This window comes from Epinephelus lanceolatus, chromosome 14 (genome assembly GCF_041903045.1).
Source record: "Epinephelus lanceolatus isolate andai-2023 chromosome 14, ASM4190304v1, whole genome shotgun sequence".
NCBI lineage: Eukaryota > Metazoa > Chordata > Actinopteri > Perciformes > Serranidae > Epinephelus > Epinephelus lanceolatus.
The window spans coordinates 25,166,230-25,185,172 of NC_135747.1; the positions used below are offsets into that span (position 1 = coordinate 25,166,230).

The following is an 18,943-nucleotide window of genomic DNA, read 5'->3' on the forward strand; positions in this document are numbered from 1 at the left end:
AATTTATACAATGTAAAATGCCGTAGGCTTGTGCTAAAAATATTAGCATGTTGTATTTGTGGGGAAAATGTGTCCAGCAAAAGACAAATGCTTTGTCTGTGAATGCTGTGAGTTATAGTGAAGCCGATATGTGTACTTCTGTTTGAAATTATCTCTATTAAGCCGTATTTAATGTGTGTTTTGGGTGTGTTTGAAGTCAGCTTTTCTTTACAGCACTTCACAGAAACCTCGCCACTGACCACTGTTTTGGAGAAGTGACTGCAGAGTGACACAGACACACCACCACACAAGTATAAACACTTACAACGGCGTAGGCCACGTGCATATGCTAGCTGTGAATTGAAGATTGCAACCAGCTAAAACTTCTCCCAGCTAAAACCTCTAGAGTGTTCATTGTTCAGGGGGCTTAAACCAGGTATCTGCAGATGTCACTTCCTCTCCAAAATAAACAGACCAGGTGAACAGTAAAAGAGAAGTATAAAATAAACTAAGATATAAAAGAAGTACCCAAGTTAAGTGCAAGTACTTAAAAACTTTACTTAAGGACAGTGCTTGAGTAAATGTATTTACTTAGTTACTGTACTTATCTAGCTCACATTAAATAAGCATCACTTCAATCTCGATGGTGGTCCAGGTGGAAATAGTTTCAAATCATAAATACATTCTTTCTGCAATGAATCAATATCAACATTTTGTTTTATTGCAAATTTCAAGAACATCTGAAAACATCTCACAGCGTTAAATTACAGCATACAAAATTCAGTTAAATATGTCTGGAGATATGTAGCTTACTTGTTAAGTCAACAAGCATTATCAGTTACTTCTGTCATGTTTCATGTAAAGATAGTTCATTTTTTATTTTCATCTTATAAAAAATATTAATGGCTACAACAAAACATCTAAATAATTAATACCCATTTTGGGACACTTGATGGAGCCACTGTTAACATTACTGGTGACACCAGTGCATTTCCTTCTACGGCACGTCAGCATAACTGTTGTGAAAAAAAGCCTATTCTAAAAGCTAATATAGAGCTCAAGCAGTAGCAGAACTTGGAAAATAAAACCACCCACACATCCCATGAAGAACAGAAAGAAAAAATATATATTCCACCTTTGAAAAGAGGTCACACATATGCATTTGTTGCCGATGTCTTTGTTGAATCTGTGATCCCTGAGATGCTGCTGCCTCTGCTGCCGCTGCTGCGGGTGGTCCTTGATTTTCTGCTATCAGTGCTCTCTGTACGAGTCAAAGACTCTATGCTCTTTTTTGTTGGAACAGCTCTGTAGGGATCGGGGTACCTGTACTCAGGGAATCTCTTTGGGCTGTGAAATACACATTCAAGAAATTAATGGTTACATTTTTCTGTAGATAATGCAAATGATGAAGGAAAAAAAATCAATGATGCAGTAGCGGCATTGTACCTTGAGTGGCACCCTTCCTTCCCTGCAAAGATACTGAAAATAAGACCTCCAACAACAAGTAGGGTGGAGCCTCCCCAGCCGATAAAGACGCCAACGCCTATTTCAAACCTGGCAATAAATACAAGAATAGCATAAATGTACAATTCTACCTTCATAGAGTAATCACATATGCCATGTCATTTAAAAATTGCACTTACTTCTGAGCTTTGTAGTTGGGGTCTTGAAATTCTGCTCTAATTTTATTTCCATAATAGGAGAAAGCAACCATAGAACACATCCCTAAAACAAAAGGCACACAGTCATTTTAAGATGAATCATATCGTGTCTTGCAATGGGACTTCTTTCAAATAAGTCAGAGTAACGTTTTACCTCCAATAAGGTAGTTCATTCCTCCAGCAAAGGTTACTCTTGCATTTGCAACCTCTGATCCCCCAATTTTAGTACACTTCATTCCCACTAAGACCAGAATGGATCCAAAGAAAGCCAGGATAATAGAGATGATGATGAGAGCACGGCACATGTGAATGTCCCCTGTCCAAGGACAGCAAAACAGTGTTACGTATGAAGAAGCAGTAAGAAATACTATGGATTTTTTTTCTATTTATTGTCATGCCTCGTACTGAAATACATCAAACTTACAATTCAGTGCAAGCATTGATGGAATTCCCTTGCAGTCAGACACTCCAGTTGAATCAGATATACAATCCTTCCAAAGATTGGAGAAGTAGTTTGAAGTAGTTAAGACTATGCTGTCAACCTCGGACCATGTCCAGATCTCTGTGGGCATGGTAGAACACACCAGGATCCATCCAGACACACAGACCACAAAGCAGCCGATCTCCATGTACATCACCACAGTCCTGTAACTCATGCTTGCCTTCAAGTTGAGCCTCAAGACAGAGAAAAGGCAAATCTAGGCGATGGCACAGCAGCTTCCGAACACAAACTGCAAGACACCTGTTTGTCCTGTGTTGCCAGAAACACACACTGACGCGCACACAGGAGGCGAAACTTGGTTTGTGTACATCATCACATGTTTTGCCTTGAATTGTGATGCCACCCTTTTGTGACGGTCACTTTGGTAACGTGTTTGTTGTTGGTATAGTGCATGTGAGCCTACCAGTATGGATTCAGGTTTACGTGAAATTTAGGTCTTACTACACATGTTGTGATAAAAATTCGAAAATTGTAAACAAGGCAGTGGCACTCACATGAAACTAGGACAATAGTCCCACTTCCCACTGTCATACTAACACTCTCTTTTCTCTTATATTTTATACAGAGTATGACCTGTCTTGCTAAAACAAAACATGACAACAGCATTATCAGAACAACAAGAACAAAATTACAGTATTTACAGTATGCAATATGCTGATTGTCAGGAAACAGTTTTGGTTATATTATGTCATGTTGTGTTTGCCACTTTGTGTTAAAATAAAACTATTCGGGTAAAAAACCTTTGAGCTACTATACAAACACATATTTTAATTATCTTTCTGAGATTTTTAATTGGTGAGAGCTTTGAGATTTTGAAGCTGCTGCAGGTCTTGTGTTCATATAAGATCGAAACTGCTTGAGGGGTTTGTAACATCTGGTGTGACAGGTTTTCCCCATGTGCATACCTCCTCTATAGGCATATACCACTTTACTGTAAGACTAAAACATATATAATGTATATTGTAATAATGTGGTATGAACTTAGCAACAGGAAAAAGGGTGAAGTTAGATGAATTTGAATACCTGTCAGGGCAAATTACTCAGTAGAACTGTCAGAGCATAAAACACAGCCCCTAAAAGGATGGGGAAAAAAACAGTTCTAAAAATATGTCATGTCCTAAATCCTCGAAGGTCAGTTAGTTCAAAATTATATAACACGTTCAGTGTAAATATTGTTGGTTGATATTTAGAAATCATGAAGGCAAAACATTTCATTCATTCACATTTCATCTACTGGACTCGCTGCCAGCAATGTGCAAGAAGACGTATGTCCTTGGTTTTATAAGCTCCACCAATATAAGTGCACTCCATCCGAACAAAGCAAAGTACTACACCAAAGAATACAAGTAATTCTCACACTCACTGGGTGGACACTGTGAGAGGCAGAAAGGAGTTCAGTTAAGGAAAGAATTGTGCTTCCAGGACTGCGTTTAATGTCTCTCAGACAGAAAAGAAGCTTCAAAGTACACACATAGAACATATAATTTTACATTGGAAAACAAATAATATACAAAAATCATATTCACATTGGAATGAAATAAAAAACTGAATAAAACAATACATACAGTGTCCTATATAGAAACGTGTACAGGTTACCGCCAATTAAAGATGCAACCAACAAAAGAAATGAAAATATTGCATACATAACTGATACATACATCTAAAATAAATGATGCAGAAATCCGATCAGAAAGGCCCATTTGGACAGAATTAGATTTTGCTGTTCACACCTTGCACATATATGCTGCATCCTGGAGGCGTTGCTGTAGTCTGGAGGTGGTCTTTGGTTTACAAACTTTGACCGCTTTCTAGGGAAGGGGGAGTTTGAGATCAGAATGAGCACCTCTGTAGATGTATTTGTCCTGACTGTTGCTGCAAAGAGACAAAACACAGATTCATCCTCATAAATCACACGCCTATACAACTTAACAAAATAAATTCATACAGTTGGTTGTCCTATCTGCAACATGTATCTTATGTATAATGTAAACATAGTATGCGTTACTCAAATGAACCATTTGGTAAAACAACCTGCGTTGGAGAAGCAGAGCATGCTGCCTCCGACAATACTGAGGAAAGAACCTGACCAGCCAATAAAGAGAGCAACTCCAAAGTCAAACCTACAGACAAAGACCAGAATTTAATGATAATTTTTCTGGATTGGTTGAGTCACATTAAAACACCAGTCGCACAGTTCTTACTTAATTTCCACAAACGTTGGGTCGAAAAACTCTGTTGTTATCTTGTGTGCGTAGAGGGAGCATGCTGACATTGAGCAGAGTCCTGAGAAGAACAAGAAAAAAATGTGTTTAATCTGATTAAGACAAGTACACAGATAGTCCACTTTACTTACCATCAAACATAAAAGTTACACCAGCACAGCAGACAATCCTGGCTTTGGTTCTGTCACTTCCTCCGATTTTGGTGCATTTCATTCCAATAAGAGCAAAACTAGAACCAAAAAAGCCCAGACAGATGGCTGTGATCATCAGCGCCCTGCATGCCTGGAGGTTACCTGCAAACATAAAACAGAGGTCAACTTATATTGACTCAAAAGAGTGTTACTCTTTGTGGCTCCATTCTGTGGTTTGCATTCTCTGTACTCACACACCACAAGGTCAGTGGGTTACACATAAATCAAAAAATACAATTTGTTATAAGTAATTGTTTTCAGATCAGGCACTTTGTGGTAGTGTAGTGTCTGTCTTGGTACTTCCTATTCAGATGGGATTTGAGGCAAATATTGCCACCCCTGAAACTAGTCAGCCATGGGAGAAACAGCCTGAGGCTCCCAGTAAATCTCCTTTATAGGTTTGAAGTTCCAGAAACAAAGGCTAAACATTGACATACATGGCGGTAAATGGGTAGTTTCTTGAAGACTTGCATGATGTCCTAGGATAGCTGTGTAGCAATTATCCATCCATCCATTTTCATAACCACTTATATTCTTGAGGGTCGCGGGGGGGCTGGAGCCTATCCCAGCTAACATTGGGCGGGAAGCAGGGTACACCCTGGACAGGTCACCAGACTATCACAGGGCTGACACATAGAGACAGACAACCATTCACACCTACGGGCAATTTAGAGTCACCAATTAACATATCCCCAACCTGCCTGTCTTTGGACTGTGGGAGGAAGCCGGAGTACCTGGAGAAAACCTATACTGACACAGGGAGAACATGCAAACTCCACACAGAAGGGCTTCCTCCTGGGATTGAAAATTAGATGTGGAAGGAGCTGAGGTGGAACACTTGTAAGGCACATGGAAAATAGGGATTAATCAGCCTTAGTCTAAATATAAAAAAGTAGGTGAAAAGAGAAATTACAAGTAGCCTTTCAGACATTAACATCTGCTCTTTTAAAGGGGAACTTCACCCATTTTCAAAATTCATATATGTTATTCTTATGATCTGAAACAGCCCAAAAATATTGTAAAAAAAATGAACAACTCTCTCCCAAATCCAAAAACTAGAGTGCTAAAACTCAAACTTGTGATGCTGTCAAGTATAAAGTCTGGAGCTGCTCCACAGACAATGAATTGGGAAAGAAGTTATAGATGACACTGAGAGCATCCAGGAGAATGTTCTGAGTATATGGGCACTTTTTCTGTTTTAGCATTGAGAACACTACAATAGAATAAAACTCATTTGGGAATGACAAAGAAAACAAACATTCTGTGGGTCCACAAAACCAGGCTCCATTTGGAGCAGCTCAAAAAGTTTTACTTGATAACATCATCAGTTTGAGACTTACTTCTTTGGTTTATGGCTTTGAGAGGGAGTAGCTCATGTTCCCAAATACGGATTGAACTTTCCCAGGCCATGGAAGTAACACACTGGAATTCTCAATTTAGGTGGTGTTCCCCTTTAACCATAAACAATCACAAAACAGAAAACATATTTGACACAGCTGACCACAGTCAACAAACAAAGATGCAATGAGAACAGAAAAAGAGCTGACCATCCAATGCTAGCATTGAGGGAAACTTTTTGCAGTCAGAGGATCCAATAAAATCAGTGACACAGATCTTCCACAGATTGGAAAACTGAACGTTTGTGCTGATGACCACTCCATCAAGTGTAGCCACCTTCCAATAGTCTGTTGGCAAAGTTGAAGACACTAGAATCCACCCTGATGTGGTAAAAATAAAGGCCAAGATCTCCATACACATTTGGATCATTCTGCCGAGAGGACTTCTTAAACTGCTGGATCAAAACCTGATGAATGATTCCTTGGCTAGAGAGTCTTGATGAGGATATAGAGGGAGGAGCTCAGGGCAGAACCCAACAATTGGCCAGTGGTTATTGATATAATCTTCCACCCCCTCATCCTGCACACATCACCGTAACCCTCATTCATAGACGATGGGGACTAAGGAGACTGAATGTTCTGAATATTTTGAATTAAGTCAACTGCAAGTGTGTGTAATGAATGTGTATCTTTGTGTTTGTGTGTATATGCACTGTGAGAGTATGAAGTCTAATACTCAAGTTATTTCAATAATAAGTAAAAAATAATAATACCAAAATGTACTTGGTTAAGATTTTTTTTCTTCAATTTTTTTACCGAAGTAAATGCACTTATGTATCAAAGACATAACATTTATTCACAAATTGTTAATGTATTAACTTGTAAAAAGTTGTCAGTGTTTTTTTCATATATTAAACTAATAATATATCCTTTAGTATTTTATGTGTAGTATTATTGAATCCAAAAGGAGAACACCCGCACACTGTTTGCATTTGCAGAAAAAGGTTACATTTATTTATCATGGACCTCAGTGCTGGACTGGCCATCGGGCATACCGGGCATTTGCCCGGTGGGCCGATGGTAATTTTGGGCCGGCCCTTTTTTTTTTTTTTTTTTTTTTTAAATTTTTTTTTTTTTAGTCATGTCATGATACCTATTGGTACACAAAACTGGTAGATCGGCCCATTAGTCATGATTGATTCTGGGCTGGACCAATTACAGCCGAGGGCCGATGCCCCTCCCACTTGGGCCTCGGCTGCCAATCAATCAATCATACAGAGGTTGACAAAATTGAGAAGAAACTCAAAGGAGGTGCGGAAAAACTAAGAGAGAAAAAGAGACAAGCCCTTTAGGAAGATGCTGCCAAATGTGTTAAAATAACACAGATGTTTGCTGGCTATGGCGGAGCTTCTTCAGCGGCAGCATCAGTGACCGCACCCACACTGGCATCCAAAGCAGCCGCAGCAGGTAATGAGGTGAAGGGGAGGCAGGAGGAGGAGACCCGCGGCCGCCGCATTGTATGACGACGGCACAGGCGGTGCGACTGGAGGGGAATTTGAACTTCAGGTAAGAAGTGATGAACAGTAGTGTACCTGGGTCAGATATGAATCAAGTTTGGTTGATAGTTTATTTTCGTTGTGCTTGCTAACTCTTAACACAGCATAGTTATGAGTAGGCCATTTAACAATTTAGCTGGCTGTTGAGCAGCATGACGGGCTTTCTCTACTGCTGGGCTGTTTCTATGATGTTATACTAGTGATGGTGATCTTAGTGCTTCAGTAACTTTATTTTATTCATTTAGTTAGTTAAGTATAGTCTTTATTAGTTAGGTAGTAAAATATTTCAGTGTCTATTAATTGATATAAGTGCACTATGCAGTAATTCTTTACTCTGAAACAGCTAAAGCTCAACAGAGCAAAAGTGTTCATGTAAAACCAAATGATGAGGCTAGTATTCATCATAAACCCACTTGCAAATATAATTTAGATTGAATCAAATTAGGATTTGCCAGGAGATGTGATGCTGCTCATTAACATAAAAGTGGCTTGGAGTTAAAAGTAACTACTTAAATGTATTTGTCTTTTATACATAAATATCCTCTTTATTCTAGATAAGTTGTGTTTTTATCTTATTGTTTTTTTACTGACATGTAACAGCAAACTCTTGTGGACAATAATTGCCTGTATTTTGTTTTTATTGTGGGCATGTTTCCATTCAATTTAAAATATCCCTTCACTTTTTAAAGGTTGCCATGTTTGAGGAAGTATTATGTGTTGCTGTGCTGTTTATTGATGTGGTGAGTACATAGTCTATGAAAATATTACTAAATCTGTCATTTATTCATTTTAATATTCATCAATGATCATGTCTCACCTCTGTTCCTCACTGTCCAATTTTCAGGATCCCATCATACGTTCATTGTTCAGGAGGTTCACTAGACCAAGCAGCCTTTTGGGTTCCTCTAAGTAAGTACTGTATAGAATAATGGGACTGGGAGGATGGTGTAGGTTTAAATTTATTAGACAAGTACATATACACCAACAAGACAGTGTACAAGCACTGTCACAAGAAAGTTTGTTTTCATTCACAGGCTTCATTGTCTTTCCATCAATACCTGGTGGGCCGGACTAGGCTCAAAATGCACAGATTAGGCTGTATGTGTATTGTATACACAGATTAGCCTATCCCAGCTGACAATGGGTGAGAGGCGGGGTATACTCTGGACAGGTCGCCAGACTATCACAGGACTGACACATAGAGACAGGCAATCATTCACACTCACATTCACACCTACGGCCAGTTAGAGTCACCAATTAACCTGCATGTCTTTGGACTGTGGGAGGAAGCTGGAGCACCCAGAGAAAACCCACACTGACACGGGGAAAACATGCAAACTCAGCACAGAAGGGCTCCCCCACCTTGGATTGAACCAGGAACCCTCTTGCTGTGAGGTGACACCACTGTGCCGCCCCAAAGAGAAACAGAGTCCCGAAAAATGAAGAAATGACAGAAGTCCACTTCAGGTCAAGTCAGATGTGGAGACTTGTGATTGGTGCAGCGAGTCAAAAAGAGTGAGTGGGCTGAAAGGATGGATGCCTTGGTATAAACTGTAAACAGGTGTAGTTCACCCCTTATTGGTGCTTTGAAAAATATGCATTTTCTTTTTGTCTTATTAGTGCAGCTTAAGTGTCTGTAAAACCCATTTCTGAATTCACCCCATCTTCAATAAAGACAACAACCGGAGTGACATCATTCTCATTATATGAAGTTCTTTTTATTATATATTAATTTACAGACATTCTCAATTGTAATATGTGCTTTGGTTGAATCACAACAAATGATGAGTAAACACAAGACAGTGTATTTTAGCAGTAAAACATGACGAGACCAAGAAAAAGACAACATCAATAAAATATGAGAACTGGTGCAAGAGAGGGTTTATGTCTTCTGATGTACAGTAAGCGATAAGCTGATTGTTGGATCTATGCATGAAAAAAGGGGCTCTGAGCTGCTACACAAATGCATCTCTGTCTGAGAATTTCGTTGGTGTTGTCTGCGAGAGTTTTGAGATCTTGGAGCTGTAGGATGGTCCTGAGCCCATATAAGATCCATACTGCCCAGGCCGGTAGTATCCGCTGTACAGGGTTCTTCCTCTGGTGCGAGGGACCATGTATGTGCCTCCTCCATAGGCGTATACCACTTGCCTGTAAAACCAAAACATCACCAAAGTTAGTAACGCGGTGTGGACTCAGCAGTTATAGGAAAAAGGGTGAAGGTGGATGAATGTGAGTACCTTTCAGGGCAAATGACTGTGCAGACTGTCACAGCATAAAACATAGCTCCCAGAACGATTAAAAAACATCCCACCAGTCCTAGAAATATGGGAGGTCCTAGGTCATACCTGGAATTATTGAAATGTAGGAAAAACAAGTCAGGATACATTGTATACATCAGATTTTGTGTGATATTTTACTGTGGAATTAAAGCTGGGAATGTCTACAATTTAAACTATGGTGATGTGGGTCAGTGTGACGAAAGGTACCGTAAGACTCCCAGTCCAACGCTGGGCGCAAACGTTGTTCTGGCAATCCTGTTGATGTATAAGCAGTAGGCAGACACATCCGACACACCTGTATGTAGAGGTGTTGTTGATATTAAAAAAATAAGGGCAAAACATTTCTGTCATTTACTGCACAAACACAAATGCTTGGGTTTTATACTCACTGCCAGCGATATGAAACACTGCCCCAGAGAGAAGCAGTTTGTCCTTGGTTTTATCACCTCCACCGATGAAAGTGCACTCCATCCCAACAAAGCACAGCACCACGGCGAAGAATCCAAGAGTTAACCCGCACATCAGCAGGCCTCGTACTCCCTGAATGAAAGCTGTGAGCAACACAAAGAAAGAGTTCAGGCAAGAAACACAATGAGAATGTATTCAACAGAAAACGTTCAGGTTCTCTCAGTACAGAAAGTAAGTGAGGAGATTAAAATCAAATCTCTCTGAAGGACATCTAAAGCTATACTGTAGATGGTGAGTTGTATCTTACAATCTAATGCCATAGTCCACCTTGACAAACACCTGTCACCTGACAAAATTATAACAAAGATTTAACAAACATTTTGTTATGTATGTTATGAGCATTTATGATTCAGAAATTTTACAGAAGCTCTATGGAGCTGGAAAAGTTACAGAAAGTTTTGGCATCTAAAATCAACTTTTTCATAGCAAAAGGAAACACTGGCACCGAAAAAAATCCATTGAAAAATAAAATATTGGCATTTAAAATATACTATGTCTTGCATTCTGATTTGTTTTTCAATGACAATCGTATATATTTTTTTCCTTTTATTTTTAGTAATGTTTTTACTGTCAGGAGTTGTAGGTTGTTTTTTTTCTGCCTTTGCCCCTCCCCCTTTCTTCAAACTCCTCCCCTCCATTGTTTGTAATTTAAAAAAAAAAACTGTCATGGTAAAAACAAAAAACAAAAAGACAGAAAGAAAGAGTGACATGAAGAAAAAGAATTCTTAAGATTGTCATTGAAAAACACATCAGAAAGCAAAAAATACCAAAATAAAATTAATGCCTGTGTTTTGTTTTTCAGTGCCAATGTTACCTTTATAAATTTGAAATTTTATTTGTGATGCCAGAGCTTACTGTCACTGTTCTAGCTCTATAAATATGGAAGTATGTATAGAGTTTAATTTTCAGTCAGGATCAAATACAGTTTAAGAATAATCAAAGTCAAATTCACAAAACTACATTCACTTTTAAGTTAATTTAAATTTATCTGCAAACTAATAAATTTAATTTAAAAGTATACCACTCAGATTCAATGCAATTATTACAGGTCAGCAATAAAAATTCAAATTATGTAACACATATTACTGCCGATAGTAACCTAAGTGTCACTGTAAACACTTATTCATAACTGTGCTATGCCCTGCTTTGATCAACATGTTCCTATAATTGCAAATCTTTTTTTTTTTTTTTTCAGAGTTAAAGTCTAGAGCAGGGGTAGGCAACTTTTTTAGGCCTTTTACTTTTATTACAGAAGAGTTGTAGAGTGACAGGAAAGGGAAAGTGAATGGGGATGCAAAGGGCCACAGGTCGGAATCAAACTCCGGCCACTGCTGAGGACTAGAGGTCACCTTGCTCCCTGTGGCTTCTTCTTTTTTTTACATTTTAAATTTACATTTTACATTTACATGTACATTTCTTTTCTTCTCATTTTAGACCTAAAGTAATTCTAACATTCTCCAATTGTAAAACTGTGTAATTTATACACTGAATAAAAAGACTGTTTCAACATATCGTCAACAAAAATGTGCGTCATATAGCCAGCATTACAGCCTAACATCTTTTCTCTAAATTCTGCCAAACCTTAGCAGTGGTGGCTAGTATTGAGTCTCCCTAGCATGGCTAGCTACGGATTCTAAAACCAAGAACAGGAAAAGTCTAATAAAGAATTTAATAGTGTGTTGAAAGATTTATTTGCTTTCACCACCAAGGCAGCAAAGTTAAAGTACCAAATAATCATCAATAGCACCCTGCAGAGTGGCCATCTTTGGGTTAAAACGACAATGGATGCTTATTTAGACCTATTACTAATGCTGATAGATTAATTTAGACTAATAACAACCAGACAGATGTTCTTTTTTGGCCATAAACAGCTTTTGATAGCAAAGCCTGCCGACCCCTGGACTAGAGAGACAGAGATAGTATTAGAAACATCATTGCTGAGGTAGGCCTACGTACAATATGGCTGAAGCACTTACGGGTGACAGTCCAGAGTACGGGGAAGTCTCTACAGTTGGTGACAGCCGTGGAATCAGTGAAACAATCCTTCCACAGGTTGGACCAGTACCAGGCCACTTTGATGATAAAGGAGCCTCCTTGTCCTCCTAACTGAGTGATCCTCCAATAGTCCATGGCCATGGTGCACAGCACAAACAGCCATCCCAGTGATGTAATCAAGAAGCCGAGTATTTGGATCAGACGTTTCCTCATTTTAAAATCATTAAATTAAACCAGATGGCGTCCACTCAGGTGGCCAGAAGCACAAAACTCACTAAATGTCTGCCCGAGCAGGGTGCTGAGTCGTTTCCTGTTTCAAGTCGGGATGACATTATGTTTGTGTCGTGTGCTTATGTTGATGGGGGCTCTGTACGTTTTGTGAGATGTTTACTGTAAACTTTCCGAAGTCTGCCACCTGCTTGAGCTAATGCAATCTGACTCAAGTTACTTTTTCAGGTTTATATCCTTTTTTCCACTCATGAGTGTGTAGCAAAAATACATTTAATATGTATTTACAATAAGAAGTCGACACTTATCACCACCTTAAAATGTTTGAATATTTGTCTGTCACACAAACATATTAACAGGATATGACACAAAGTGCAAACTGCTGCCCTCTTCAGACCTGCTGCAATCACTGACATGCAGATATGACATCTGCTGGCAAAACAAGAAACTCACTGCCGAAACTCAGTTTTATCTGTTTTATTTCTACTCATGCACTCCTCTTAAAAAACAGAGCCTTACATACAAGTTTGAGCATTCCAAAGTAGTTAATGGTTATGCAATGGAAAACAAGAGCATCTGTGTTGGACACAGTTTTAAGTACTGTCATTACAGATTAACAACATGTTCAGGTTACTTGTGTTAAAGAATACAACCAACAAAGAAAATGTCTTACACAACATTTCACACTACCACATAAAAAAAATAGAAAATGATGCAAAAATTAGATTATAAGGATCCAGAAACCAAGTGTTTATGATTTTGCTGTTTAATTACAATACTAATCCTATCATTAAATGCACAGTTATATGTACAACGGCCAAATACAGACGTTGTCTGCTGTATAGAAAATAGAAATTCCCCACTATCAGAGAGTAAACTGCATTACACAACTTCAAATTTGGACACCTGGATGAAAGGCTTAAATATTCTCGGTGAGTCACATATTAATAACAGCAAACTCTGCCGCTTTTAGACAGAACCAACCACGTTTCATCTGGCACGCTGTATCTTTAACACTTAGTAGAGCTTTTAAGACTCACCAGTGGCTTTGACTAAAAGTGTTTTATATTCACATCCCTCACACATAAGCATTCTTATCAAAGTGCTGCATCCTGGAGGAGTTGCTGTAGTCTGGAGGCGGCCTCTGGTTGACAGACTGAGCCTGCCCTCTCGGGAAGGAGGAGATATGGGAATGTGAGGCAGCACCTTTGTAGATATACTTTGCCTGACTGTGGCTGGAAAGAGACAGGACACAGATTCATCTTCATAAATCAAACACCTATGTGACTCAACAGAATTTATACGTGCATCTGTGTCTAAACATAGTATATGTTACTCAAACGAACCTTTCGCTGGAGGAACCTGCGATGGAGAAGCAGAGTATGGTGCCTCCGAGGATACAGAGGATGGAACCTGCCCAGCCGATAAAGAGCGCAGCTCCCAGTTCATACCTGCAGACAGACACCAGTATTTAAGGATATTTTTTTCACATCAAAAAACTGGTTACACAGTCAAACAGTTCTTACTTCTGTGCCACATATGTTGGGTCGAAAAACTCCGCTGTTATCTGGTGTGCATAGAGGGAGCATGCTGAGAGTGAGCAGATGCCTGAGAACAACAAGAAAAAGAACTTTAGTTAGATTACACAAGATATGACGCAGACAAATCCACTATACTTACCACTAAGTAGGAATTCCACACCAGCAATGCAGACAATCCTGGCTTTGGTTCTGTCACTTCCTCCGATTTTGGTGCATTTCATTCCAATGAGAGCAGAAATCGAACCAAAAAAGCCCAGACAGATGGCTGTAATCATCAGCGCCCTGCATGCCTGGATGTAACCTGCAAACATACAACAGTGGTCAATTTAAATGGACTCACAAGAGTGTTACTTCCTGTGGCTCCATTCTGTGGTTTTGCATTCTGTGTACTCACACATCTGCACGTCACAAGGTCAGTGGGTTATTGACCTTGTGACCACTTTACACATAAAGCAAGAAATTCAATTTGTCACAAGTAACCCTAATGTGTTTTTAGGCACTTCGTCAGAGTTTGTTGACTTTGTTAGTATAAAAGGTCCCATCCATATGGGACTTTGAGGCAAATATTACCTTGGAAGTTAACCCCTGAAACTAGTCAGCCATGGGTGAAACTGCCTGAGGGTCCCAGTAAATCACCTCTATAGGTCTCAAGCTCAGAAGACAAAGGCTAAACATTGACATATATGGAGGTAAATGAGTTGTTCCTTGACCAGTTCCTTGAATTAGGCCAGAGGATATCTATTAGCCCTGGGTAGTAATGAGCTTCAACTTGAATTTTCTAGCGAAGCACAGACAGAGAAGGAGCTTCCTACAAGGAGACAATCCTTTCAGGCATTAACGAACAGAAAACAGAAAGCAAATTCAACATGATTGACCGAAAAAGGCGGAAAAAGCAAGAATCCAATAAGAAGGGAACAACCAGCTGACCCTTCAATGCCAGCATCGAGGGAAAGTCTTTGCAGTTGGAGACTCCGGTTGAATCCGTGACGCAGGTCTTCCACAGATTGGACCAGTAGGTAGCTGTGGTGATGACCGTCCCATCAAGTGAAGACACCTTCCAGTAGTCCGTCGGCAAGGTGGAAGACACCAGCACCCACCCCGAGGTGCTTAAAACAAAGGCCAGGATCTCCTGAAGCATGCTGCTCAGCCTTGCAGAGAGGACACCTCCACGCAACCGTGTGACGGCCAATTACAGTATGTTACTGGTGAGACCTGAGATCTATTAATGGTTCCCTGGCTAGTTAGGCTTGTTCAAATGTAGCTGTGCTCTGCGCCGGTAAGTTCAATGGATAGGCTATGATTGATAGTTAATGTGTTGTGGACTGTTATATTCTGTAGGGAGGAGTTTGGCCTTTAACATCAACGAGTGGCCAATGGTCTATTATGGCATCTTCCCCCCCTCATCCTGTATACGTCACTGTGACTCAGAGTCATACATGATGGAGATGGAAGGGGCAGACAGTTTTGGATGTAGTAAGTATCATGACATCAGTGATTGCATTTTATAATCAAAGCAACTGTATGCACAGGTAGGCATTCGTTGCTCTGTGTTTGTATGTGCATATTTTGAGTTAGCATATGTATCCTGTGATGGGCAGGAAGTCCAACAATCAAATTACAAAATGTTTGTTTAAATCTCATCTATGGATTTATTTGTGAGTCAACCAAACAAACAAAAAGAAATGTCTGGAGAAACCACAGATAGTGAGAAGACACTTGTGATACAGTACAGTGAATATCACCTTCTACCTTTCACCTTGCGCTGCTGCCTATGATTAATGCTCAACAAGAGTGCTGCAACTTCCCCTCAGACCTAAAATAGCAGGATTTTGATAACTTATTAACAGCATGTCATTCACTCTGATGTCACAGCATGCAGACGAGACAAACTCTCTGTTACATTGCAGAGAAATCTGTTAATGAATTTAGAAAAGGATAATTAAAATTACATTTGGGGTGTCACAGATAAACAGCAAATAAGAGGAAAAGCCAAATATGGAATTCATTAAGCTTATTAAGCTTTTATAATGTGAATTAGAGCCCCATCTGGTGGATGTGTACTGTTTCTGTAAACACACTGCTGCCACCTTCAGATGGAGCAAAGCACTCAGCTATTGTTCTCTTAAGAAATGTGCCGTTTCAATAAGGATCATGTAGATGATGATTGTAGATATGGAAGAAGGCTGTTCCAAAGAGACGCCCCTCAGTATTTTACTGAATATTGATTAAGAGAAGTCCAACGATATGGAAGATAAATGATCGACCAGTAAATGAACTCTACTTAGGATACCAGCTGACCTCATAGTCTTTTTACGGACAAGTTCAATATGGTATTTCCAAGTTCCAGTTAGTTTTTCGTCTACTATGACCCCTAGAAATTCAACGTGAGGAGCTTGAGTTATTTCGATGTTGTCTATGAAAATTTGGCTTTATCTTTGTTATATTTTTTATTTTTGTTACAAATATCATGAAGTTCGATTTTGAGAGTTTGTTCATCTGATACCATTTAAAAATTGATGGTAGCTCTTAATTTGCTTCTCGAATGTGTGTGCTGAAATTTTCATGTGAAGACACCAGACATGTATCATCAGCAAAGTAAAAAAGGCAGTACATTTTTGCAGACCCTAGGCAGGCCATTTATGTAGATCAAGAACAAAGGAGGTCCAAGAATGGAGCCCTGAGGTGCTCCACGAAGTAACTTAGTTCTATTTGCTCTATTTTTAAAATGTCCCTGAATAAGGTGAATTCACACAAAAATTAAGTGAACTGTATTTTATCTTCCTATTCTGTTTTAAACACTGAGGTGGATTGAAATATGTTCTGCAAAGGGGGAAAAAAAACTCTTAACAGCGAGTCAGTTTTTTGCATTTCACATAAAACAACCAGCCACATACTGTAACCATAGACCCAGGTGCCAACAATGCTATATTTGCCTTAATCCTAACTGCCTCTGACCTCAGCATGTCAACGTGACAAGCACAAGCCAATCACAGCACGCGGTGGGATCCATAATAATGTGTTGTTGGAGTGGGTGTAAATAGCCGAATAGCTGCAGTGTAACTATTCTCACCTGTGTGCAAACAGACGCTCCGAATTGATATGATTAATAAATACAATACTGGAAAATATTGTGCACATCAAACAATATGTAATTATGATAATAATAATCATAAAGCATTTCATTTAGAGGTGCCTGTCAAATCACTCAAGGACACCTTACAAGACACAATTAAAAAACAAGCAGCACTGTATCCATAGATCATACAATCAAACAATTCCTTTATATACAATAAAAGTTAATAAAATGACTAGACAAAAATCATAATTATAAATATTAGGGATAAAATCATCATCACTGCAAGTCTCAATAGACAATAGGAATGTATTTTCTTCAATATTAAGTAAATAATGCAACTTGGTTACATAAAATATGGGTCAGAAAGGGTTCTCAAAATATCATACTTTCAATTTGATTTAGTCTAACTAGTATTTTCTCCCTGACTGAACCATTACTGACTTCAACAGGTTTTTGTTGATTTCCTCCACAGTGCACTCTGTGACTCACACACTCTCAGTTTGACATTTCCAGCAAAGGATTACACATTTGCCACAGCTAACGCATGATCCATAATCTGGGACATAAATTATTATTCACTGTTTTTTTCAGTGTGAATTTGATTTTTGCTATAATACTGAAACAGTATTTGTCATTATATTCATTTGTGTCAACAAATATGACCATAGGAAAAGATTATGATAAAAGGCTGCTATGGAATCAGATTGAAAAGAGAACTTTCATTAAAAAAAGAAAGAAAAGTGACACAATCTGAGGCTTGAGATGAAAATCTGGGGCAGTTTTACAACAAAGATAATCTCAATTTTTCACTGACCTCTTGACAAAATGCTATCAGACTGATTCCCATGTGAGGGATACTTAATGACAAACGTGTAAAGATTGCTTTGCAAAATATATCACTTAAAAATGACATCTTTTGTAGCATTTCAACTCAAATTGCAAAAGTGGTAACTTGAACTATAGGAAAGATTATTAGAGCATCTACTGCACCTGAAAATGTATGCACTGAATTTTGAAGTTTGAGTTTTGAAAGAATTTTGGCAGCATTTTGGCGGCAGTTTAATACATCACAGATACAAGCTTGTGAAACCAAAGTGATACATTTGTTTTTGTGGTGAAGAATATTTAGGTTTCAGTGTGTAAGAGCATTTCTTAAAGCACCTCCACAGTATACACACAATACCTTGCCATAAGTGAGCACATAGATTATGTTCACACACTTGATTTGTTTCCAACCACTATAAGACAAATGCGTCATGCAGCAGAGTGAGAACAGACTTGTTATGTGGTCACTGTGACACCCCATTATCTTACCTGCAAGCTGAAAGATGGTATGATGTGGTCTGCAGTGCACAGCTCCAATAGCATTCCCAGCACAGTTCTTCCACAGACCCTGGAGCACCCAGGTCACTGTGATGACCGAGGATGCCCGACTGGTCTGCCTCCATTCGTTGGACACTGTGGCACCAATAGTGGCACCGAGCCCGCCCAGGCCGCAGAGAAAAGCCAGAATCTGCAAGACTGACATTTGGAGGTTCTAAGCTACGTACAGTCTTTTAGCAAATTCAAGAAAATGAGGAGAAAATAAAAATCGCCGCAGGAATGCAAATTACACTGTGGACATGTGTTTCGTTGAGATGATTTACAGACAGGACATCTCGCCTGCCTCTCTAGGGGCGAGGGATGGACACAGCTGTGTGAAGGGGGGAAATAGTAGGAAGGAAGCATAAGCTGGCAGTTAGTCATTAAGTTTTGGCAATGCAAGTTTTGTTCAGCAAATAAGGTCAAGTGTCATATTAGCATAAAAAAATAAAGGAGTAATCAGTAAACCTCAAAAGAAGAAGCAATGTGTCAAAGTCCAGTTACTGGTTCATCTATTCCTGCACACAGTATTAGCAAGTGAATGGC

The 18,943-nt window shown here is 39.1% G+C and overlaps 3 protein-coding genes and 1 pseudogene across 4 annotated transcripts; all 4 read right to left on the reverse strand.

The window, feature by feature from the left end:
• Positions 1-678: 678 nt before the first annotated feature.
• On the reverse strand, positions 679-2,411 carry LOC117251617 (claudin-10-like). The gene is made up of 5 exons (XM_033618080.2): positions 2,065-2,411; positions 1,795-1,956; positions 1,623-1,704; positions 1,426-1,533; positions 679-1,326 (listed from the first exon to the last, which is right to left on the reverse strand). Exons 1-5 carry the CDS (start codon positions 2,294-2,296, stop codon positions 1,128-1,130), a joined length of 783 nt encoding a protein of 260 aa, XP_033473971.1. The 5' UTR covers positions 2,297-2,411; the 3' UTR covers positions 679-1,127.
• A 1,090-nt stretch (positions 2,412-3,501) lies between these two features.
• LOC117250879 (claudin-10-like) lies at positions 3,502-6,336 on the reverse strand (annotated as a pseudogene).
• Positions 6,337-9,161: 2,825 nt separating this feature from the next.
• Positions 9,162-12,497, reverse strand: cldn10l2 (claudin 10-like 2). The gene is made up of 5 exons (XM_033618192.2): positions 12,172-12,497; positions 10,117-10,278; positions 9,935-10,022; positions 9,686-9,793; positions 9,162-9,596 (listed from the first exon to the last, which is right to left on the reverse strand). Exons 1-5 carry the CDS (start codon positions 12,401-12,403, stop codon positions 9,404-9,406), a joined length of 783 nt encoding a protein of 260 aa, XP_033474083.1. The 5' UTR covers positions 12,404-12,497; the 3' UTR covers positions 9,162-9,403.
• Positions 12,498-12,880: 383 nt separating this feature from the next.
• LOC117251587 (claudin-10-like) lies at positions 12,881-18,733 on the reverse strand. 2 transcript variants are annotated; one of them, XM_033618047.2, is made up of 5 exons: positions 18,350-18,733; positions 14,099-14,260; positions 13,945-14,026; positions 13,765-13,869; positions 12,881-13,653 (listed from the first exon to the last, which is right to left on the reverse strand). In XM_033618047.2, exons 1-5 carry the CDS (start codon positions 18,561-18,563, stop codon positions 13,497-13,499), a joined length of 720 nt encoding a protein of 239 aa, XP_033473938.1. In that variant the 5' UTR covers positions 18,564-18,733; the 3' UTR covers positions 12,881-13,496. The 2 variants fall into 2 exon arrangements, with proteins under 2 accessions (XP_033473938.1, XP_033473939.1); XM_033618048.2 differs by lacking the exon at positions 18,350-18,733 and adding an exon at positions 14,887-15,230.
• Between the last annotated feature and the right edge of the window lie 210 nt (positions 18,734-18,943).

Bases quoted from the DNA above. Each gene is read 5' to 3' on its own strand.
- LOC117251617 (XM_033618080.2), bottom strand. From the start codon at position 2,296: ATGAGTTACAGGACTGTGGTGATGTACATGGAGATCGGCTGCTTTGTG. The intron at 1,534-1,622 runs GTAAGTGCAATT...ATTTATTGCCAG, and splicing joins CCCAACTACAAAGCTCAGAA to GTTTGAAATAGGCGTTGGCG. The intron at 1,327-1,425 runs GTACAATGCCGC...TGTATTTCACAG, and splicing joins AAGGAAGGGTGCCACTCAAG to CCCAAAGAGATTCCCTGAGT.
- cldn10l2 (XM_033618192.2), bottom strand. From the start codon at position 12,403: ATGAGGAAACGTCTGATCCAAATACTCGGCTTCTTGATTACATCACTG. The intron at 10,279-12,171 runs GTAAGTGCTTCA...TGTTGCTCACAG, and splicing joins CGTACTCTGGACTGTCACCC to CTTTCATTCAGGGAGTACGA. The intron at 10,023-10,116 runs GTGAGTATAAAA...CTCTACATACAG, and splicing joins AGTGTTTCATATCGCTGGCA to GTGTGTCGGATGTGTCTGCC.
- LOC117251587 (XM_033618047.2), bottom strand. From the start codon at position 18,563: ATGTCAGTCTTGCAGATTCTGGCTTTTCTCTGCGGCCTGGGCGGGCTC. The intron at 14,027-14,098 runs GTAAGTATAGTG...TGTTGTTCTCAG, and splicing joins TGTGGAATTCCTACTTAGTG to GCATCTGCTCACTCTCAGCA. The intron at 13,654-13,764 runs GTTCGTTTGAGT...GTCTCTTTCCAG, and splicing joins GCAGGTTCCTCCAGCGAAAG to CCACAGTCAGGCAAAGTATA.